At 51.2% G+C, this 17,827-nt stretch overlaps 1 protein-coding gene across 1 annotated transcript; it reads right to left on the minus strand.

Moving 5' to 3' along the window:
- Positions 1-1,377: 1,377 nt before the first annotated feature.
- On the minus strand, positions 1,378-15,856 carry PLA2G2C (phospholipase A2 group IIC). The gene is made up of 5 exons (XM_025370344.1): positions 15,817-15,856; positions 12,791-12,933; positions 10,604-10,697; positions 2,130-2,268; positions 1,378-1,414 (listed from the first exon to the last, which is right to left on the minus strand). Exons 1-5 carry the CDS (start codon positions 15,854-15,856, stop codon positions 1,378-1,380), a joined length of 453 nt encoding a protein of 150 aa, XP_025226129.1.
- Positions 15,857-17,827: the final 1,971 nt, after the last annotated feature.

Genomic DNA, 17,827 nt, shown 5'->3' on the forward strand with positions numbered 1-17,827 from the left:
AGTGAAAAAGATGGCCTGGGGCCAGGCACAGTGGCTCCTGCCTGTAATCCCAGCACTTTGGGAGGCTGAGGTGGGTGGATCAATTGAAGTTAGGAGTTCCAGACCAGCCTGGCCAACATGACGAAATGCTAAAAATACAAAAATACTAAATTAGTATTTTTAGTAGAGAAATACTGTATTTCTCTACTAAAAATACAAAAATTAGCCAGGTGTGGTGGTGGGCGCCTGTAATCCCAGCTACTTGGGAGGCTGAGGCAGGAGAATCGCTTGAACCCGGGAGGCAGAGGTTGCAGTGAGCCGTGATCACGCCACTGCCCTCCATCCTGGAAGGCAGAGCGAGACTCTGTCTCAAAACATTTTTTGAAAAAGATGGCCTGTATCTCACATGGGAACCCGTCCCCCACCTTAAGCCTGGCCCTTGCCCCTCTTCCTCCGCTGTGTCAGTCAGCCAGACACCTTCACAGTCTGGAGCTGGTCTCTGCAGTGGTCAGGATCCCCGAGGTGGGGGGGTGTCTGCTGGCTTGGGCCTGGCCACCTTGGTTCCATGCCCACCTTTCTACAGTTGCTTCCCTCATGGTCGGCTTAACAATCTCCCTGATGTTCATAAACCTCAAGCTGCCCATCTGCAGTTGCAATTTCCACCCATGTGTGTGTGCGGGAGAAGAGCAGGCCAGTCACCCACATGATAGTACAAGCTGAGCCAGCCAAAGCGCAGGAGCCGGGGCCCCCAGACCCTCCGCTGACCCTCCCCATCTGGTGTCCTTTTCTGTCGTCACATCTGTCCGTTTTTCAATCCAGATCTTGTGTCTGAATTCCTAAAAGCTGGTGCCACTCTCAGCATTCTCCCCAGGAGTTTTAGACCTGATTTGGGTTTGTTTTCTTTAAATCTCTGAATGCCGACTGCCTGGCACTGTGCCTGGCACATAGTAAGTGCTCCATAAATGTGTGTTGCCTGAGCAAGCAAACGCTTACAGCCGTGTGTTCTCCATTATTCCATGAGCTTCACCTCCTTCCGCACCTTCAAGGTAAGGAACAAAGGCCATGTCCACGACATTTCCATGGCCTCCAAGTCCAGCTCAGGGCTGAGAACCCATCACTCTCAGTGAATAAGGGAATAAGGACCAATTACACCAGTTAGTTATGGCTGCCTAACAAACCATACCAAAACCCAGTGACTTAGAACAGCAGCCTTTATATAGCTCACAATTCTGCACGCTGGCAGTTTAGCCTGGGCTCAGCTGGACAGTTGTTTTGGTCTCAGCCAGGTTCCCTCATGCATTTGTAGTCAGCTACAAGCTGAGTCTCACTGAGCTCTCTCTCATGTGTCTGAAATCAGCTGAGACGACTGATCCAGGTGGGCTGTCATCCTCCAGCAGGCTAGCCCAGGCTTTTTCGCAGGGTGGGGGCAGCTATCCTAAGAGAGAGTAGACGTGCCCTAGACCTCCTGAGGCCTAGCTCAAAACTGGTAAACCATCCCTCCCACAACATTCTGTTGACCGAACTAAGCCACAAGACCAGTTCAGATTCACAAGGTGGGGAAAACAGATTCTGCCTCTTGATAAGAAAAGCTAAGAATGACATCATAAAAAGTAAGGACACAGGGAGGCAAGGAAAGTGGTGGCCTTGTTCCCAGCTAGAGCTGGGTGTGGGCCTGGCGCTCAAGTCTGCTCCGCGTCCTGGTTTGCAGTCGGGGTGAAGAGAGAGTTTGGGGTAGATCCTGGGGCCTCTCCCCTCCTGGAAACCCTGGGAGGTAGGGTCGGGTGCATCTCTATCCCGTCCCTTTGTTTTACTACATCATAGCACTTACTACAGTCTAATGTGTCTCTTACTTCTATATTCATGCATCTGTAGTCCTCCCCGCGCCACAGAATGCCAGCTCCTGCAGGGCAGGGATCTCGTCTTTCCCATTTCTGCTCTCCAGTCCTCCGATGCTGAGGAGTCCCCTTGGTCAGAATGCTGAATGGTGAGCTGCCCTGCAGGAGACATTTTGTCCTCCCTCCCGGGGGAAGAACAGGGGCCTGTCGGGGATGATCTGAGAAGGCTTCCCGGAAGAGCAACACTAGAGCAGACGCTGGATGACGAGGAGGACCCTGTGGTGTCCCTAGCACCGGGGCTTACGTCTGCCACACCTGGGCCGGCTGGAGAACTGCTTGAAGTTTTTCTCATAGGTAGGCAGGCTCTCTTTGAAGCAGTGCACGGATTGCTTGTCACATTCACAGGCCTTCAGCCCGCAGTGGCAGCCGGCACCAGGACCAAGGGTGCATCCACCTGCAGAGACACAGAGGGTCACTGGGGGCTCCCAGCCCAGCCCCAGGGTTTGGTTCCAAGGCTGGGGGGAGCAGGGAGCTCACTGCAAAGGGCCAAGGGTTGAGGACAGAAAGGAAAGCCACTGAAAAGGATACATGTATGCATGTGTGTGCATGCATGTGTGTGCATATGCATTTGTGTGCATGTGTGTGCATGTGTGCGTGTGTATGCTCGTGTGTGCATGTGTCTGTGTATGTGTATGTGTGTGTGTGCGTGTTTAGGGCTCTCAGCCACAGCTTCCCTGCATCCCCAAGCCTTTCCCTGATCACATCTGAACATCCCATGAGTGCTGGAATGAGGAGAAGCCTAGAAGGAAGCAGGAGGAGGAGGGTGTGGGCTGCCTGGAGGGGCCCTCAGTGAGTTCACCCGGGCAGTGCACAGGCCAGGGTGATAGAACATTTTCCCAGAGCTCATCTCCTGTTTCCAGCTGCCTGCTTGACATCTCACTTGGATGTCTCAGGCATCTCCAACTTGAGGCATTCACAAGGCAACCCTTGATATCCCAGTGCCCCCTCTGCCTGTGGGCCCGTGATTCACCCACATTCTCAGGAAACCAGGAGTCGACCTCGCTGCTCCTGCTCCTTCCACATTTCACATCCGGTCTGCCAGAAGTTCCCGCTAATCTTCTCTGTGTTTAAAATAGCCCAGGCTCTGCCCTGTTCTCTCCATCTCTTTGGCCACCGCCCAAATCCCTGTCATCAACAGCTCTTCCTCCTTCATGGAAGGAAGTAAGCAGGGACCATCTCAAACTGTAACCTGAGTGACGTTCACTCTCTGGCTTACAGCCCCAGTGTGGTTTCCTATTCGGGAAAGACAGGCTGACTCCTCCCGTGGCCTCCATGGCCAGGCACACTTGCCGGGATGCCACCCTCACCAGTCTCTCCACCCTCATCACCCTCCCCCTCCACTCTCCCAGCCTCCCTGCTCTGGGCTTCCAAGCTGTTTCATGTCACAGGTCTTGCTCTGCCTTGTTCCTGGGCCTTTGGACTTGCTGTTGTTTTTGACTAAAATGCTTCTCCCAAGGATCTGCAAGCGGTGGGATCCCTGCCACTGTTGGAGGCTTGGTCACATTTCACCTCCTCAGAGAGGCGCTTCCTGACTGCCTGCACTAAAGCTCTCTCTGGCCACGCCCTCCATACCCGTTTGTCTCACTCACTGTGCTTTTTACTGAACTTCTCTTATTGGTTTCCTGGCTTGTGCCTGCCTCCCCTCAAAGAAGCATAAGCCAGACCGCATCTGGCTCATCACAGTGTCCCCAGCATCCAGAACAGATGCTGCACAAAGCAGATGCTCAATAGAAACCATGAATGAAGAATAAGAGAAGAAATGAATGAAGCCTCTATGGACCTTTGGGGTTGAGTGTCTGCACTTTGGCCGAGTCACCACTAGATGGGGACGTTTTATTTACCTACTAATCAGAGCTGTAGCACTGTGTGCGTGTGTATGCATGTGTGTGCAGGTATGTGTCCATCTGTGCATGTGCGTGTATGTGCGTGCGTGTGCATGTGTGTGTGTATGTGTGTGCGTGTGTGTTTAGGGCTCTCAGGTGCAGCTTTCTCTTTCCAGATAATTCCACCCTAGTCCACTCTCAGAATTGGCAGTGAGGAGGGGAGGCCACCAGACGCCCTGGTTTGTGACCTTGGGCAAGTTAGCTTCAGGTTCCTCGTCTATGAAATGATGCTAAAACCTAATCATTTCAGAAACACATGACAGTGTCCCATTCCTGGGGTGGTGGTGAGGATCGCTGGTGTCTACCGACGAGTGGTCTGGATGTGCCTGGCACACAGAAGGTGCCCTATGGGTGCTTGCTGCTATTCTCAGGGTGATGCACTCCAGCTCCACATGGAGAAAAAGCAGCGCCCTGTGGAGCCAGCCGAGCTGGCTGCAGTCAGTCTGTTTGCCACTCTCCCTCTGCAAAGTCTGCGTCCTGCAGAAGCCGTCCTCCCACGCCTCCCTGGAACTTCTCACATTGTGCCAACACCGCCGAGCTTCCTGTCCCCTCTGCTTGCCCGCAGGAAATCTGCCAGGGATGTTCACTCCTCTGGCTCTCTGGTTTTGCAGCTCTCGCTGCTCCCACTGTTGTAGCGCCTGGGTGCCCTCTGCCCTCCCACTCCCCCTCCTGCCTCTGTGAAAATCCTTCCAGATGCATCAAGCCCAGCTCCCCAGGTAGCCCCCCACTCTCTCAGGGGGTGAGGGTTACTTGAACTCAGGCCCCCCCAGCCAGCCTCACTGTCCAACCAGAGGGCCTGGTCCAGTTGCTGTCGCCCTGGAAACTTTTCTCATCTTCCTCAGCCACCTTCTTTCTCATCCCTCTCTCTTTCTGTTGATCTCACTGTCTTCTGGTCCTCTCTTCTTCTTTTCCATCTCTTGTTTCCTTCGTCTCGAGTCTCTAACTCTCCTTCCTTTCTCCCTGCCCCCTCTCCCTTTCTCGTTTGGTCTTCCTGTCCTTTCTAATGCATGCATCTGACATCCAGTTCTCCTTCAGTGGCCTGCCCTATCCCCAGGCCTTCCAGAATTGATCTGGAGCAGTAGTCTTTTGCGGTGGACTGTCACGTCCGTGGCATTTCTCAACCATGGACCGGGCCTTTCATGACCTGGATGATGAGACAGTCCCAGGCCAAGAAAAACCATCTTTGGAAGTCGCCTTTTAAAAACAAGCTTAACTCCAGACCTTGCATCTTTTAATGTGCTAATGGAGAAACTGAGGTATGAAGAAAGGAAAGGAGGGCTTCGGAACACCTTTCTTGCTGCATGAACTACATCTCCACAAATAAGAAGAGGCAACAAGTCTGCATTCCTGCCTGTGGCTGGCCCAGGTCCCGGTCTGAGCCCCTCGCCTCAGCCCTGGTTGTCTCTGAATTCTCTCAGGGGTGTTCTTGTTCAGTGTCAGAACTCTGAATACTCCCAATTTCTCCGCTGCAGCCCACACCTCTCCCTTGGGGTCCGGACTTCAATAAGCACGTGTCCACCTGCCTTCCCCTTACATGTCTGACACGTGTCTCAAACTCAGGGTGACTGACACCAAACTCTTGCTGCCTTCATCATCAGCTCTTCCCCCATCTTCACGAACTCAGTATTTGGTGCCACTATCTATAGCCACTCAGGCCAGGAGCCTGGGATGCAGCCTCTGTTCCCTTCACACCCCACACCGAACCCCCACTCAGGCCAGGAGCCTGGGATGCAGCCTCTGTTCCCTTCACACCCCACACGGAATCCCCACTCAGGCCAGGAGCCTGGGATGCAGCCTCTGTTCCCTTCACACCCCACACCGAACCCATCAGCAGGTCCCGCCGGCCCCGACCCTACCTGCACAGCATTCCCGGCATCTGACACTTCCCATCCCCACTGTCACCGTGCTGATCCTGGCTGTGGTTGTGCCTCCCAATGCTCTGCAACAGTCCCCTAATGGGGCCCTTCTTTCCTCCCTGACTCTTCTTTCTCTGCACCGTAGCCAGAGTGATCTTTCTGGGGCAAAAGTAGAGCATCCTCTGCTTCACACGCTCCAATGACTCCCTTGCATTGACATAGAAGGTGCGTGTGTCTCCCCCTGTCCAACCTCATCTCCCTTCTTCCCAAGGCTCCTCTGCTCCCAGCACATTGGCCCTGAGGTCTCAGACCAAACGCCACCTCCCCAGACAGGCCTTCTTGAACCACCTAAAGCAGGCACCCTTCTGTCTCCTTGACCCCCGACCTCTGTCATTCTGCAGGCTGTCGCTTTGTCCGAGGTGCTTCAGAGCACCTGGCCCCTGTCTGAATGTGTCTTTGTTAATAAATACGCTACGGTCTCTTGTTCTTTTTGGAATGCAAGCTCCTTCCGGGCAAGGATTTTGTCCTCCTCATTGCTGATCTCCTGGCCCTAACACGCAGTAAGGGCTCCTTCCTGACCACCTTACTGGCCACACTCACATGGCCTACAGGCCAGTGCCAGCAGCTGAGCCCTAGGAGACAGGAAGCCAGGTTCTTGGGCCAGATAGGCTGCTTCTGTGCTTTGGGGTCTCAGGCAAGTTGCTTCCCTCTCCAAGCCTGTTTCCTCAGCTTTCAAATGGTGGTAAAGATACGTGCACTGCCTATTTCATGAGTGCTTTTGTTCATCTACTCATTCAACAAACAAGTATTGAGCTCCCAACATGTGTCCGGTCTGTGGCTAGGAGCTGGGGGTAGAGGTGCAAGCCAGCAGCCCCCACACTGCTTAGTCCAGAGGCCTGGTTCTCTGTGGGCTCTATGAGAACCAGTGCCCTCAAACAAGACAGGCTTGCTCCCTGCTCTCACGGAACTTTCTAGCTGGGGGGAGAGTCGATGCACACAGACACAGAGAAGTAAACAAGATCATTTCAGGCAGAGATGAATGCTGGGAGAGACGGTGGGTAGCGTGTCAGTGAGTGGAGGCTGAGATGAGGAATATATTCAGCAGTAAATGAGAAAAGTCTTTGCAAAATACAAATTCCGGCAGTTGCCATTTTCATCTTCCCGCTTTGGCAGAGGGAGGCAGTCCGAGGCCGGGAGATGTAGATAATGGAGGTTCAGTTGGCTGAAACCCCATCTCTCCTCCCTGTACCACACATGTATGTGCATGTGGGCGGAGGGGGTGTCACTGCTGAGTGAGCTTAAAGTCCCTTGGAAAAATGCCAAGTACTTATGTAAGCCCACTAAAAGGAGGGATAACCACCTCCCAGGTGGCCTGAGGGCAGCTGTCCCCACCACCAGGCAAATTAGGCCCTGGGCTCTGGTGACAGGCCTTTCTCTGCACTGATCTCTCAGTGACATTTAGAGTCGTGGACAGACCAAGTTGTTTTCTTCCTTTCCCTCCCCTGCTTACCTACTGCATCCCAGAGCAGCCCCTGGTTGCTAGGCAACCTGGACCAGGCCTGGGTGCAGGATTTCAGAATTCAGGGGAGGCTAGGGAGTTGGTTAACTCTTGCAGGGGCAGCTCTTTGAACGGAGGTGCAATGAGGATAGGGAAATAGTTTTTTTTGTTGTTTGTTTTTCTTTTTTGAGGTAGGGTCTCACTCTGTTGTCCAGGCTGGAGTGCAGTGGCACAACCACAGCTTACTGTGGCCTCATCTCCTGGGCTCAGGTGATCCTCCTATCTCAGCCTTTTGAGTAGCTGGGACTACAGGTATGCACCACCACACCTGGCTAATTGTTTGTATGTTTAGTAGAGAGAGGGGTCTCACTGTGTTGCCCAGGCTGTTCTTGAACTCCTGGGCTCAAGTGATCCCCCCACCTCAGCCTCCCAAAGTGCTGGGATTATAGGTACGAGCCACCGTGCCTGGCCAGGAAAGGGGTTTTATTCCATAAGGGGTCACTGACCTTAGCCCGATGGACACAAGTACAGAGCAAACTCTTCAAAGAAACAGTATTTAAGAAAATCCCAGTGCTGTAAGCAAAGAAGAAAAGAAAACTTGGACAAAAAGAGGAATTTCCACATCTAAAAGGAAGGGCATTAATGAAGCACCTACTGTAGGCCAGCCCCTGTAGCTGGGCTGCTTTAGCTAATCCTTCCAGCAGCCTTATGAAGTACAGGCATTATCTCCATTTCACAGGTGAGGAGATGCATACATTAATCTATTAATACAACTCTTAATACAAAGGGTGGAGCTGGAATCAGACCCAGTGCTGCCTGACTCCGAGGCCTCTTAGCAGGAACACAAAGCTCCGGGGCCTTACAGAGAAGCAAACTCCATCTGCCCCTCTTTCCTTCCCTGGGCCAGGGCAGAGCATTCTGACCAGTTTGCTGCAGATCCTGAGACTTACACTGTGTGAGGGCCTCCAATCATGCACACACACAGCACCCTCCACAGGGGAAGCTGGTGTGAGACAGGGCGCCTGGGGTTTGAATCCCAGCTCTTCTTTCCCTGGCTGTGTGACCTTGGTGATTGTGCTTAACCTCTCTGAGCCTCAGAGTCCTCCTTGATAACGGGAGATAATGCTCACCTCAGAGGTTTATCATGTGAGTTCAGGTGCTGTGTGTACAGCATCTACCACAGAGGTTCATACACTGTAGCTGCTGTTATTGTACCCATTTCATGGATGAGAAAACCAAAGCCCACACAACTCAGGCCAGACGGTACGTTCCAGAGCACTGAAAAGTTTCAAGACACATGCATCTTAATCTTGTCCGTTTCTTGGATCAAACTCGTCCCCTCTGTGGGTCTCAGTCTCTTCATTGCTACAATGAGGGACTGATCTGGACGATCTCTAAGGGAACTTTAGCTCTGGAGTTTCCACAAGACTGTGAACGCCAGAAGAGCAGGGACTGGGTCTGCTTTATTCTGTGCCCCTGGCCCCTGGCACAGCACCAGCACTGGGCGGGTACCCAGTGGATGCTCACTCAATACTGGGGCAAGTAAATCAATGGCCTGGGGCTCAGCATGTGTCAGCAGCAGACTCTGGATTAGAACCCAGATCACCTGGCTCTCAGCCCTGCTCCTGGAGGCAGGGGCTTGGCGAGGTGGGGATGGGGATGACAGAGGCTGGCCTGGTCCTCACTGGCTGGGTCAGCTGGGGAGGCAGGTGCTGATGCCCTGGTACTGATGCGGAAGCCTCCTCCCACGCTAGTGCCCTGAGCAGGGCTCTGGACTCAGGAGCCCTGATCAAGGCTTCAGGAGCAACTGGCTGCTTCTGCTCTGCAGGGGCAACGTGGGAAGAAAGTACAGCCCAGGCCAGGTACTTTCTGGTCCAACTCCCAGCCTCTGCCGGCACCTCCCACCACCGCCCAGCAGTGCCACTGCCTGGGGTTCCAGCCTCTGCTCCTCAACCTTTGCTCCACTCTCCCTCATCTCCTGGGGTCCTGGGCTGGGAGGGTGAAGAGCGTTGAATAGAGAAGTTTCCCTGGGTACAGAGAGCCCAGGCCAGCCCTGGCAAGTGCAGTCAGTCCACAGGAGCCCAGGGTGGAGGCTTGAGCTGGGCCAGCCGGACATCCCCACCCCTGTGGCAAAGACGGGTGGGAAGAGGCTATGGGAAACTCGGTTCCTGGCAGCCAACTTCTCCAGTGCCCTCTCCCCATCCCTCCCACCAGACCCTGCTCCCTTCCCCTCTCCTGAACATGGCCTTGGAGGTGTCACAGAAAAGACACTTTGCTTTAGGCCTGAGAAGGACCACACCAGAGAGCTCCAACTCAGTCTCCTTGAGCTCACATGGGGAACAAAAGAAGGTTCTTTCCCTGTCAACCACGTCCTGGTGGCAGTGGGTAGTGCAGGCCAAGAAGCAGGCTGAAAACTGAGGCAGGTCCTCCCGGTGTAGGGGTCCAAGGCCCCAACCCACACAGCTGGTTCCAGGGAGACCTCACAGTCCTAACTCTGGGTCTTGGTGTGTGCCGAGCTGGAGTGGTGGGTGCGGGGAGCTCAGGAGACCGGAAGTCTGAGCCCTGGAACCCACCATGGGATGGAGGATGTATCTCCCGCCCTAGGGGATGAGTGGCCGAGAGGTGGTGGTTCCCTGACCTCAGGAGGAAACAGAGGAACTCCAAGGCACACTCACAGCTGTGAACAAATAGACCTGGGAAGGAAAGCGATTCATGCAACCCCACGAGGCCAGGCAGGAAGTGAGCTACACGCTGTAAGGGGCCACTTCTTTATTCGGTGCTCTTCACCCTCCCAGCCCGGGACCCCAGGACCCACCGTGGCTATGCTGGAAAGGATGGTACTCACCAAAGGCCACTGCCCAGTGCCTCCGAATGTGCCTGCTGTTTAGACCAGGATTGCCATGCTCATACCCGTACTCTACCAGCAGCAGAACACGCCCCGGATGCCAGGGCCACGGCCCATATGCAGGGCACTTGATCCACTTGTCCACATGGCTCCTTGAACGGTCTCAATAACATGTGAGTCCCCCTTCCCTTCCCACCTATTTGCTTTTGTGGCCCTGGCGGCACCTATCTTAGTGGTTGGCATACAGTCACCCTTAATAAATATTTGTCCAACTGGAAGACAGCTGAGCCGTTTTGGTAACACATGACAGAAACAAGGAAACACGTTATCAATAGTAACAGTTGTCAAGGGAAGCTTCAAAATTCAGTGTAAGCTCAAGTGAACAAGTATGTATTGAGCATGTACTATCTACAGGGCTCTGGCCTCCCAGAGAGTTCAGGAAGTACACCCATGGGCGGGAGAGACCAGGGCAGGATGAGCACAGACACTCCGAGAAGCTCTGGAGCATCAGGGAAAAGCTCAGGATTGCCTCCTTCCAAACACTTGGAAGCATTTCATTTTCTAAAACACCTCTGGGTCAAAGAGGAGGTGAATGTTAAGGAAAGGCCCAGGTTAAAAGACATTTCCATACAGAAAAGGCTACTCACACACCACTGTGCCATTGACGACGTGGAACTGGTAGCCGTTCAACACAGGCTGGCAGCTGGACTCCTTCAGCTTCTCGTAGCAACAGTCATGTGCCTGGCAGCATCTGGGGCGAGACAAGAGGGAAATGAGGGGCTGTGCCTGGAAGTGGGTGCCTCGGGAATCTGCTGGAGGACCTTATCTGGGAACTAGAAAGGGCTCACCTGCCTCCTCCTCTAGGCAAGAAGGCATTGAAGGTGGGGAGGTGAATTATCAATAATAATAAAAACAGGCCAGGTGTGGTGGCTCATGCCTGTAATCCCAGCACTTTGTGAGGATGAGGCGGGAGGATCGCTTCAGTCCAGGAGTTTGAGACCAGCCTGGGCAGCACAGGGAGACCTCCTACGTTTTTTAAGTTTAAAAAAAAAAAAAAAAAAAAAGCCAGGCATAGTGGCACCAGCCTGTGGTCCCAGCTACTCAGGAGGCTGAGGTGGGTGGATTGCTTGAGCTCGGGTGACAGAGGCTGCAGTGAGCTGTGATTGAGCCTCTCCACCCCAGCCTGGACAACAGAGCAAGACCCTGTCTTCCAAAAAATAAATAAAATAAAAAATAATAATAATAACCAGTAGCATTTCCTGAGCCCTCTCTAGTATCTGTTGCTATCTCATTAGCTACTCACAGAAACCTATGAAGTACAATCATTGTCTCCCTTTTGTAGGGGAGGGACTGAGATTCAGAGAGGCCCATTTCCCAAACGTAGGCAGCTGGAAAATGACAAACCCAGGACACAAATCTGGGTCCATTCACGCATTTAACACTTTTTACTGAGCACCTACTGTGCGCCAGGCACTGTGATGGTCTCTGAGGAGACAACTGTCTGCAAAAGCAGAGATAGTCCTACTCTTGGCACCCAGAGTTGGCTGGGGGCTGGATGGGAGAGCACTGCAGGAGAAATAACATCTGGAGAATGGGCTCAGTCCAAGTCCTCAGCCACTGCTCAAGGCACAGGAAGGCAGAAACTTAAGCTTGGATTCTAAGGCCTGAAAGGCCAAGAGAAATGTTTCAGTCTCCGTTTCTTGCCATTCCCATCTGCAAGTGAGGGCTCTGCTGTTGATCAGCTTTTGACTAATGATGTTCAATTTCTAATCAGCCTTTGGACTTTGACAGTGGAGCTACAGACCATCAAGGAGAGGGGACAAACTTTGAAACAGGCAAATTCTTGTTCAATTCTAACCCTGCCACTTAGAAGCTGCATTGCCTTCGGGAAGTGGTTTAGCAACTCACTGTCCTCACCTGTCAAATGGGCTGGTATCACTGTCCTGTGCATTCCCTGAAAGAATTAAATTAAGTTCGTGTGCCAATCGCCAGTCCCAGTGCCTGGCATATATTGGGCATTTTGTAAGTATCAGTTGACCTTCCAGGGCTCTGAGGTCCTCCCATGGTTCCAAGAGCCCAACCCACAAGGTTTGAGCTCCAGGAGTGATATTTAAGGCCCCACTGTGGGGACATGTTTCTCCACACTAGGTTAAATGTGGCAAGGAACATTTTGCTTTCTTATTTCTTCAAATGAAATGACACGCAAACTGTCCCGTTTCTTACCTCCCCCCACACACACTCACCACATGACACCCACTTCTACTTTTTCTAGGAACTCACACTCCCCTACCCCCATCCTTTGGAGTAGGCCTGGGAAGCAGGTTTGTGCCATGCAACCTCACCCAGATGGACTTCTCCAAACTGGGCCACTTGGATTCCCTCTCCTAGAATATGGAATTAGGACTAGTGAGTCAGTTGTGCTGTGCCTATAGTCCTAAAAGCTGGAGAGCTGGAAGCAGAGCACTTTTACTATGAAGATGAAACAGCTTCTAGAGCTCTGGGCAGGACCGATGCATAATTGCAGAGGCCAAAGCAATATGAAAACGTGGGGCCCTTTATTAAGAATTTCAAGATGGCGGCAGCAGAGCAGCAAACCACATTTAGGCCCTTATGAGTGTTGGGCCCTGTGAAACCTCACAGATCACACACTCAGGAAGCTGGCCCCGACGCTGGGTTTCTCAAGACCCATCCTCCGAATCCCGTTCAGTTCTTCCTTCCATTAGCCTGAATTGTTTTCTGTTACTTGCCATGCAAGAATTCTAACACCCTCTCTCTGGCTTCGAGCTTGAACTTTAATGCAAAACAAATGATAGGTGGCCTCAGAGCCTCTGCACCCACCTGTCAGTGTCATCCACGGGGACCCCTTTGCCCCCAAGCCCACAGTAGCAGCCATATCCGTAATATGAGAAGAAGGCACTCCGCCCTGTGATGTGTTTGACCATCCTCTGAAACTGCCAGAAGCTGCTGTGGGTAGGGGCTGCCACTGCCGATGAGGAAACAAGGAAGAAGGAAGTTGCAATGAGCACGATGCTGCCTTGATGTCCCCTCCCCTTACTAGAATGCTGAGAATTCGAAATATCACCAGATCCCCAAAGCGAAGTGCAAAGGGCATAGCTGGAATCATTAGCCCTTTTCCTGGGGAAGAAAATAAGTTTAGATTTGCTCCTGTAACACAGCTAGTTTTTTGCTAACCCGGATGAATACCCAGTTCCCATGAGGTTCGGAACAAGGCTTTCCCATCAACCATAGTCTTCCCCCTCAAGGCAGGAAACCACCGTCCTAGGCAGAACACCCTCGGGTCTGATGCAACATGAATGGGAAAAGTTCAAAGCCAGAAATGCCAGTCCCTCCAGATGTCATCAGGCCTTTACTATCTTGCAGGAGAAACAAAATACTTAAGAGGCAGGAAAGGTATCCTCAATTATTATTGTTTTAAATGGCAAGTACACATGAACTCAGCTGTTTTTGCTTCTACAAGATGCTTATGAGAGTGGGCACAAATGCATACACAAAGTGGTTTGCTGAAGCATTATCTGTGATATAAAAAAATTGGAAACCACCCACATGTCCGCTGACAGGGGGATAATAACAAAATTATGTGTCTCAAAAATAAACTACACTTGATAGCACTATCTCTAGGCAATTGGGATTGAAGAGAGAGAAAGAAACAGTCAACATTCATTTTATATACATCTCTGCTGTCTCATGTCTTTGCACAATAAGCATGTGTTTTCTTTCTTTCTTTCTTTCTTTCTCTTTCTCTTTCTTTCTTTTTCTTTCCTTCTTTCTTTTCTTTTTCTTTCTCTCTCTCTCTCTCTCTCTTTCTTTCTTTCTTTTGAGATGGAGTTTCTCTGTAGTTGCCCAGGCTGGAGTATAATGGTGCAATCTCAGCTCGCTGCAACCTCTGCCTCCCGGGTTCAAGCAATTCTCCTGCCTCAGCCTCCTAATTAGCTGGGATTACAGGTGCCCGCTGCCACGCCTGGCTAATTTTTTTGTATTTTTAGTAGAGACGGGGTTTCACCATCTTGGCCAGCTGGCCAGGCTGGTCTCGAACTCCTGACCTCAGGTGATCTGCCCGTCTCGGCCTCCCAAAGTGCTGGGATTACAGGCATGAGCCACCGCACCTGACCCAGCCTGTGTTCCATTTCTATTATGGTGTTTTACATGTGTGTGTGTAAAGGTTGTATAGAGGATGTATATCAAACTCTTAAGAGTGGTCACCTCTGGAGGTAGGGAAAACACTAGGGTCTGGGGAGGATGAGGAAGAGCTTTACCTTGTTGCTATATACTCATTTATTTTACTTTTTAATTATAAGCATGTTGTAAATTTGCAATAAAAATACAATAAAGACATGAACTTGAAGAAGAGAAATAGAAATAGAGTCTGGGGGAGTTTGCTCAGGAGCCTTCGATCTCACTATTGTGTTTAGTCTAAACAGGGGTGTGAGGGGAAGAAGCCCAGGAGTGGTCACTGCTGCCCAAGCAGTCCCTGGAGCCGCACTCAGGGGTTGATCTTCAGACTGAGGGGCTGCAGAGGTGGTCATCCCTGCATACGGGTATCCTCCTGCGCTATCACCTTGAAAAGTGTAAGTTCCACTACTCACTGTGGGGAAAGGAAGTCTGTTTTTGACATCTTTGACTTAGGGACTCAAAAGTTATTGTGACTCAATTGAAAGAGACAGGAAAATGGATCTGGACAAACCTCCACTCTACCAATCCAGCAAAGGAGTCTGTGAGTCTCCAAAAGCCCCCAAACTGTTTCCCAGTAGGTATTTTTTCCCTTTGCAGAGGTAAGCAATAAGCAATGACTTATAGCTACCAATTATCCCGTAAGTCACCATAAAAATGTCTTTCTGCTGGCCGGGCGCGGTGGCTCAAGCCTGTAATCCCAGCACTTTGGGAGGCCGAGATGGGCGGATCACGAGGTCAGGAGATCAAGACCATCCGGGCTAACACGGTGAAACCCCGTCTCTACTAAAAATACAAAAAATTAGCCGGGCGTGGTGGCGGGCGCCTGTAGTCCCAGCTACTCGGGAGGCTGAGGCAGGAGAATGGCGTAAACCCGGGAGGCGGAGCTTGCAGTGAGCTGAGATCCGGCCACTGTACTCCAGCCTGGGTGACAGAGCGAGACTCCGTCTCAAAAAAAAAAAAAAAAAAGTCTTTCTGATAAGCATTAATCATTCTTAAATTAGCTGGATGTATGTCTGCATTTTTGTTCTGAATCCAAATGGCCTTAAATAAAGGCTACTATTATCCAAAGGAAAAGAGACTCTTGGGGGAGAGGGGCATAAAATAGTAGTCAAACTCCCTTTCTAGCAAATGGTTGGCAACCTCTGATTTCCTAGACACTTTATAAAATCCCAACACTGGGATCAGCCCATTTCATAGCAGAAACAGAAGCAAGAGGACGTTGCGGGGAGCCCGTTCCATTCCTGATTCTTTTTTTTTTTTTTGAGACGGAGTCTCGCTCTGTCGCCCAGGCTGGAGTGCAGTGGCGTGATCTCAGCTCACTGCAAGCTCCGCCTCCTGGGTTCACGCCATTCTCATGCCTCAGCCTCCTGAGTAGCTGGGACCACAAGTGCCCGCCAGCACACCCGGCTAACTTGTTGTATTTTTAGTAGAGACCGGGTTTCACCATGTTAGCCAGGATGGTCTCGATCTCCTGACTTTGTGATCCGCCCACCTTGGCCTCCCAAAGTGCTGGGATTACAGGCGTGAGCCCCGCGCCCGGCCCATTCCTGATTCTTTTCTGAGTGACTTGTGACTTCCTTCACCTGGTACCACCTGGAGAGTCCCCCCTCCCACTGACATAAACAGGAAGACAGAAGCCTGGTGCTGTCCCAGCAAGCCCTCTACTTACAGCAGGAGAGGAGGAGGAGGAGGACGGCAATGACCTTCATTTCTGAGGAGACCGGGGGTCTGAGGTTCCACGGCCACGCCTTCACCTGTGTGTGAGGGGTCTCCCAGTTGAACCTCTGTTCGGGACAAAACGACCAAAATGAGGCAAGGGTATTTGGGTGCAAAACCCTAATTGCAGTGCCTTGGAAAGACCTCAGCAGAGGACTCAAAGAAATCATTTTCAAATCTCATTCCCTTTGAATATGGTATCCTTTCTGGCATTTAGACCTGAACATATAAAAATAAGAAGGGTTCCATGGTTTTAAAAGTGCAAATGTTGGTTTGTTTTTTTTTTTCCAAATTTCTTTCTTTGGCAACATCATCCCTTCATCTCTTCTTTTTTTCTTTTGAGGAGTCCGTATTTCCTCTGCTCCCCAAGCTGGAAAGGCATCTATGTTGTTCGTAATAGAAATCCCACACAGGAATGCCTAGCTCGGTTTGCATCTAGTCCCACAGTGCCTTCCTTCCTTGATACCCGGGCATCTTATTCATCAACTTTACCTCTCTGCATCTTGGTTTCTTCTCCTGTAGAGTGAGACTAGAAATTCCTGTCAATAATTTCAAGCCTTTATTTTAAGGGCTTCACAGGTATTATACGGTTTAACCCTTACAACTCCTTCTGAGTTTACCTATCGTTTTGAAGATGGGTAAACTGAGACCCAGAGAGGTTGAACAAATTCCTCATGATCACATAGCCGTCTCCTTCACAGACCCATTGTGGGACCTGCTGGAATAATGAAAGTAAAACCATTTTGTACTATAAAATGCAGTCACAGGTAGACACAGAATTCATATTCCGATTAGTATGGGTAATGATACCCATATGAGGACAGTGGAGGAGAATGTGGGTTGCAGCCCTGCCATGGAACTGCCAGGAATCAGTCTTTATAGCCCCATCATAAATCAGGCTACATCTGGTAATGTCAGGACTTGGAGTGTGAAACAATAGAGAATTTGGCAGGTGCAGAGCTTGGGCTAGATTTACACCTGGTGGCAAAGCTTCCCAGGAAAACTTCAAAATGACCATCCTGCTGCAGATCCCTGGGAGAGTTAACCAGGGTGTCTTTGCTATCTTCCCCCTTTGGCAACATTCTGGTGGATGCTGCGAGGCCCGGCCCTGACCAGGCCTGGTCCCAGCCAACCTTCACTTCAACTGCTGTGCGGGATGTTTTTTAATTAGGTTCTGTCTCTACAGGCTTGCTTCCTTTTTCTCTTTTGAGTCTAAAAAAATAATCATGTGCAGGTTTAGCCCACGAAAAACGGGCTCGTTCTTTTGAATGAGCAGGTGATGACACTTTAGAGAGACACAGAAAGGGACCTGGGTGCATTACTGGTCATGAAATCCAATAGACTCTTATTAAGCACCAACTATGCGCTCTTCTAATGAGAACATTCTGACCCAAGGAAGGCTGCCAAGCTGGCTGGAGAGACCAAATAGGTAAACAGAGACCAAATATAGCCCCAAAGCCCCATGTGGGCAGCAATTCTGCTTGGTTCTCCATTAGTTCCCGAATCTTCACACAGTCCTGGCAGGCCCCCTCTTCAGGGTTAGGGTACCAGCAGCTGCTGACGCTCTTCCTCACTGGGAACCACCCTTTGCTGCAGGTACCGCGTGGCCCACGGTTACGGCCCCTCCCAGGGAAGACAGAAGAAGGAGTCTCTAGCCAATCCCTGGTTGGGGTGATAGTTTAAAGGGCCGACCCTTGCCTTTTTCAGGATAGCTCTGAAAGGCAGTCCCAGCCCCAGAGCTCCCTGTGGCCTCAGCAACTGCCTGTGTGTATCAACTTCTCCCTCTATGTCAGTTTCTCTGTGTGTGTGTTAGCTTGTCCCTCTGTGTCAGCTTCTCCCTTTATATCAGTTTCTGTGTGTGTGTGTGCTAGCTTGTCCCTCTGAGTCAGCTTCTCCCCTTATGTTGGCCTCTGTGGGTGTGTGTCAGCTTCTCCCTCTGTGTCAACTTCTCCCTTTTGTGTGTC

The sequence above is a fragment of the Theropithecus gelada genome, chromosome 1 (genome assembly GCF_003255815.1).
Source record: "Theropithecus gelada isolate Dixy chromosome 1, Tgel_1.0, whole genome shotgun sequence".
Classification (NCBI taxonomy): Eukaryota; Metazoa; Chordata; class Mammalia; order Primates; family Cercopithecidae; genus Theropithecus; species Theropithecus gelada.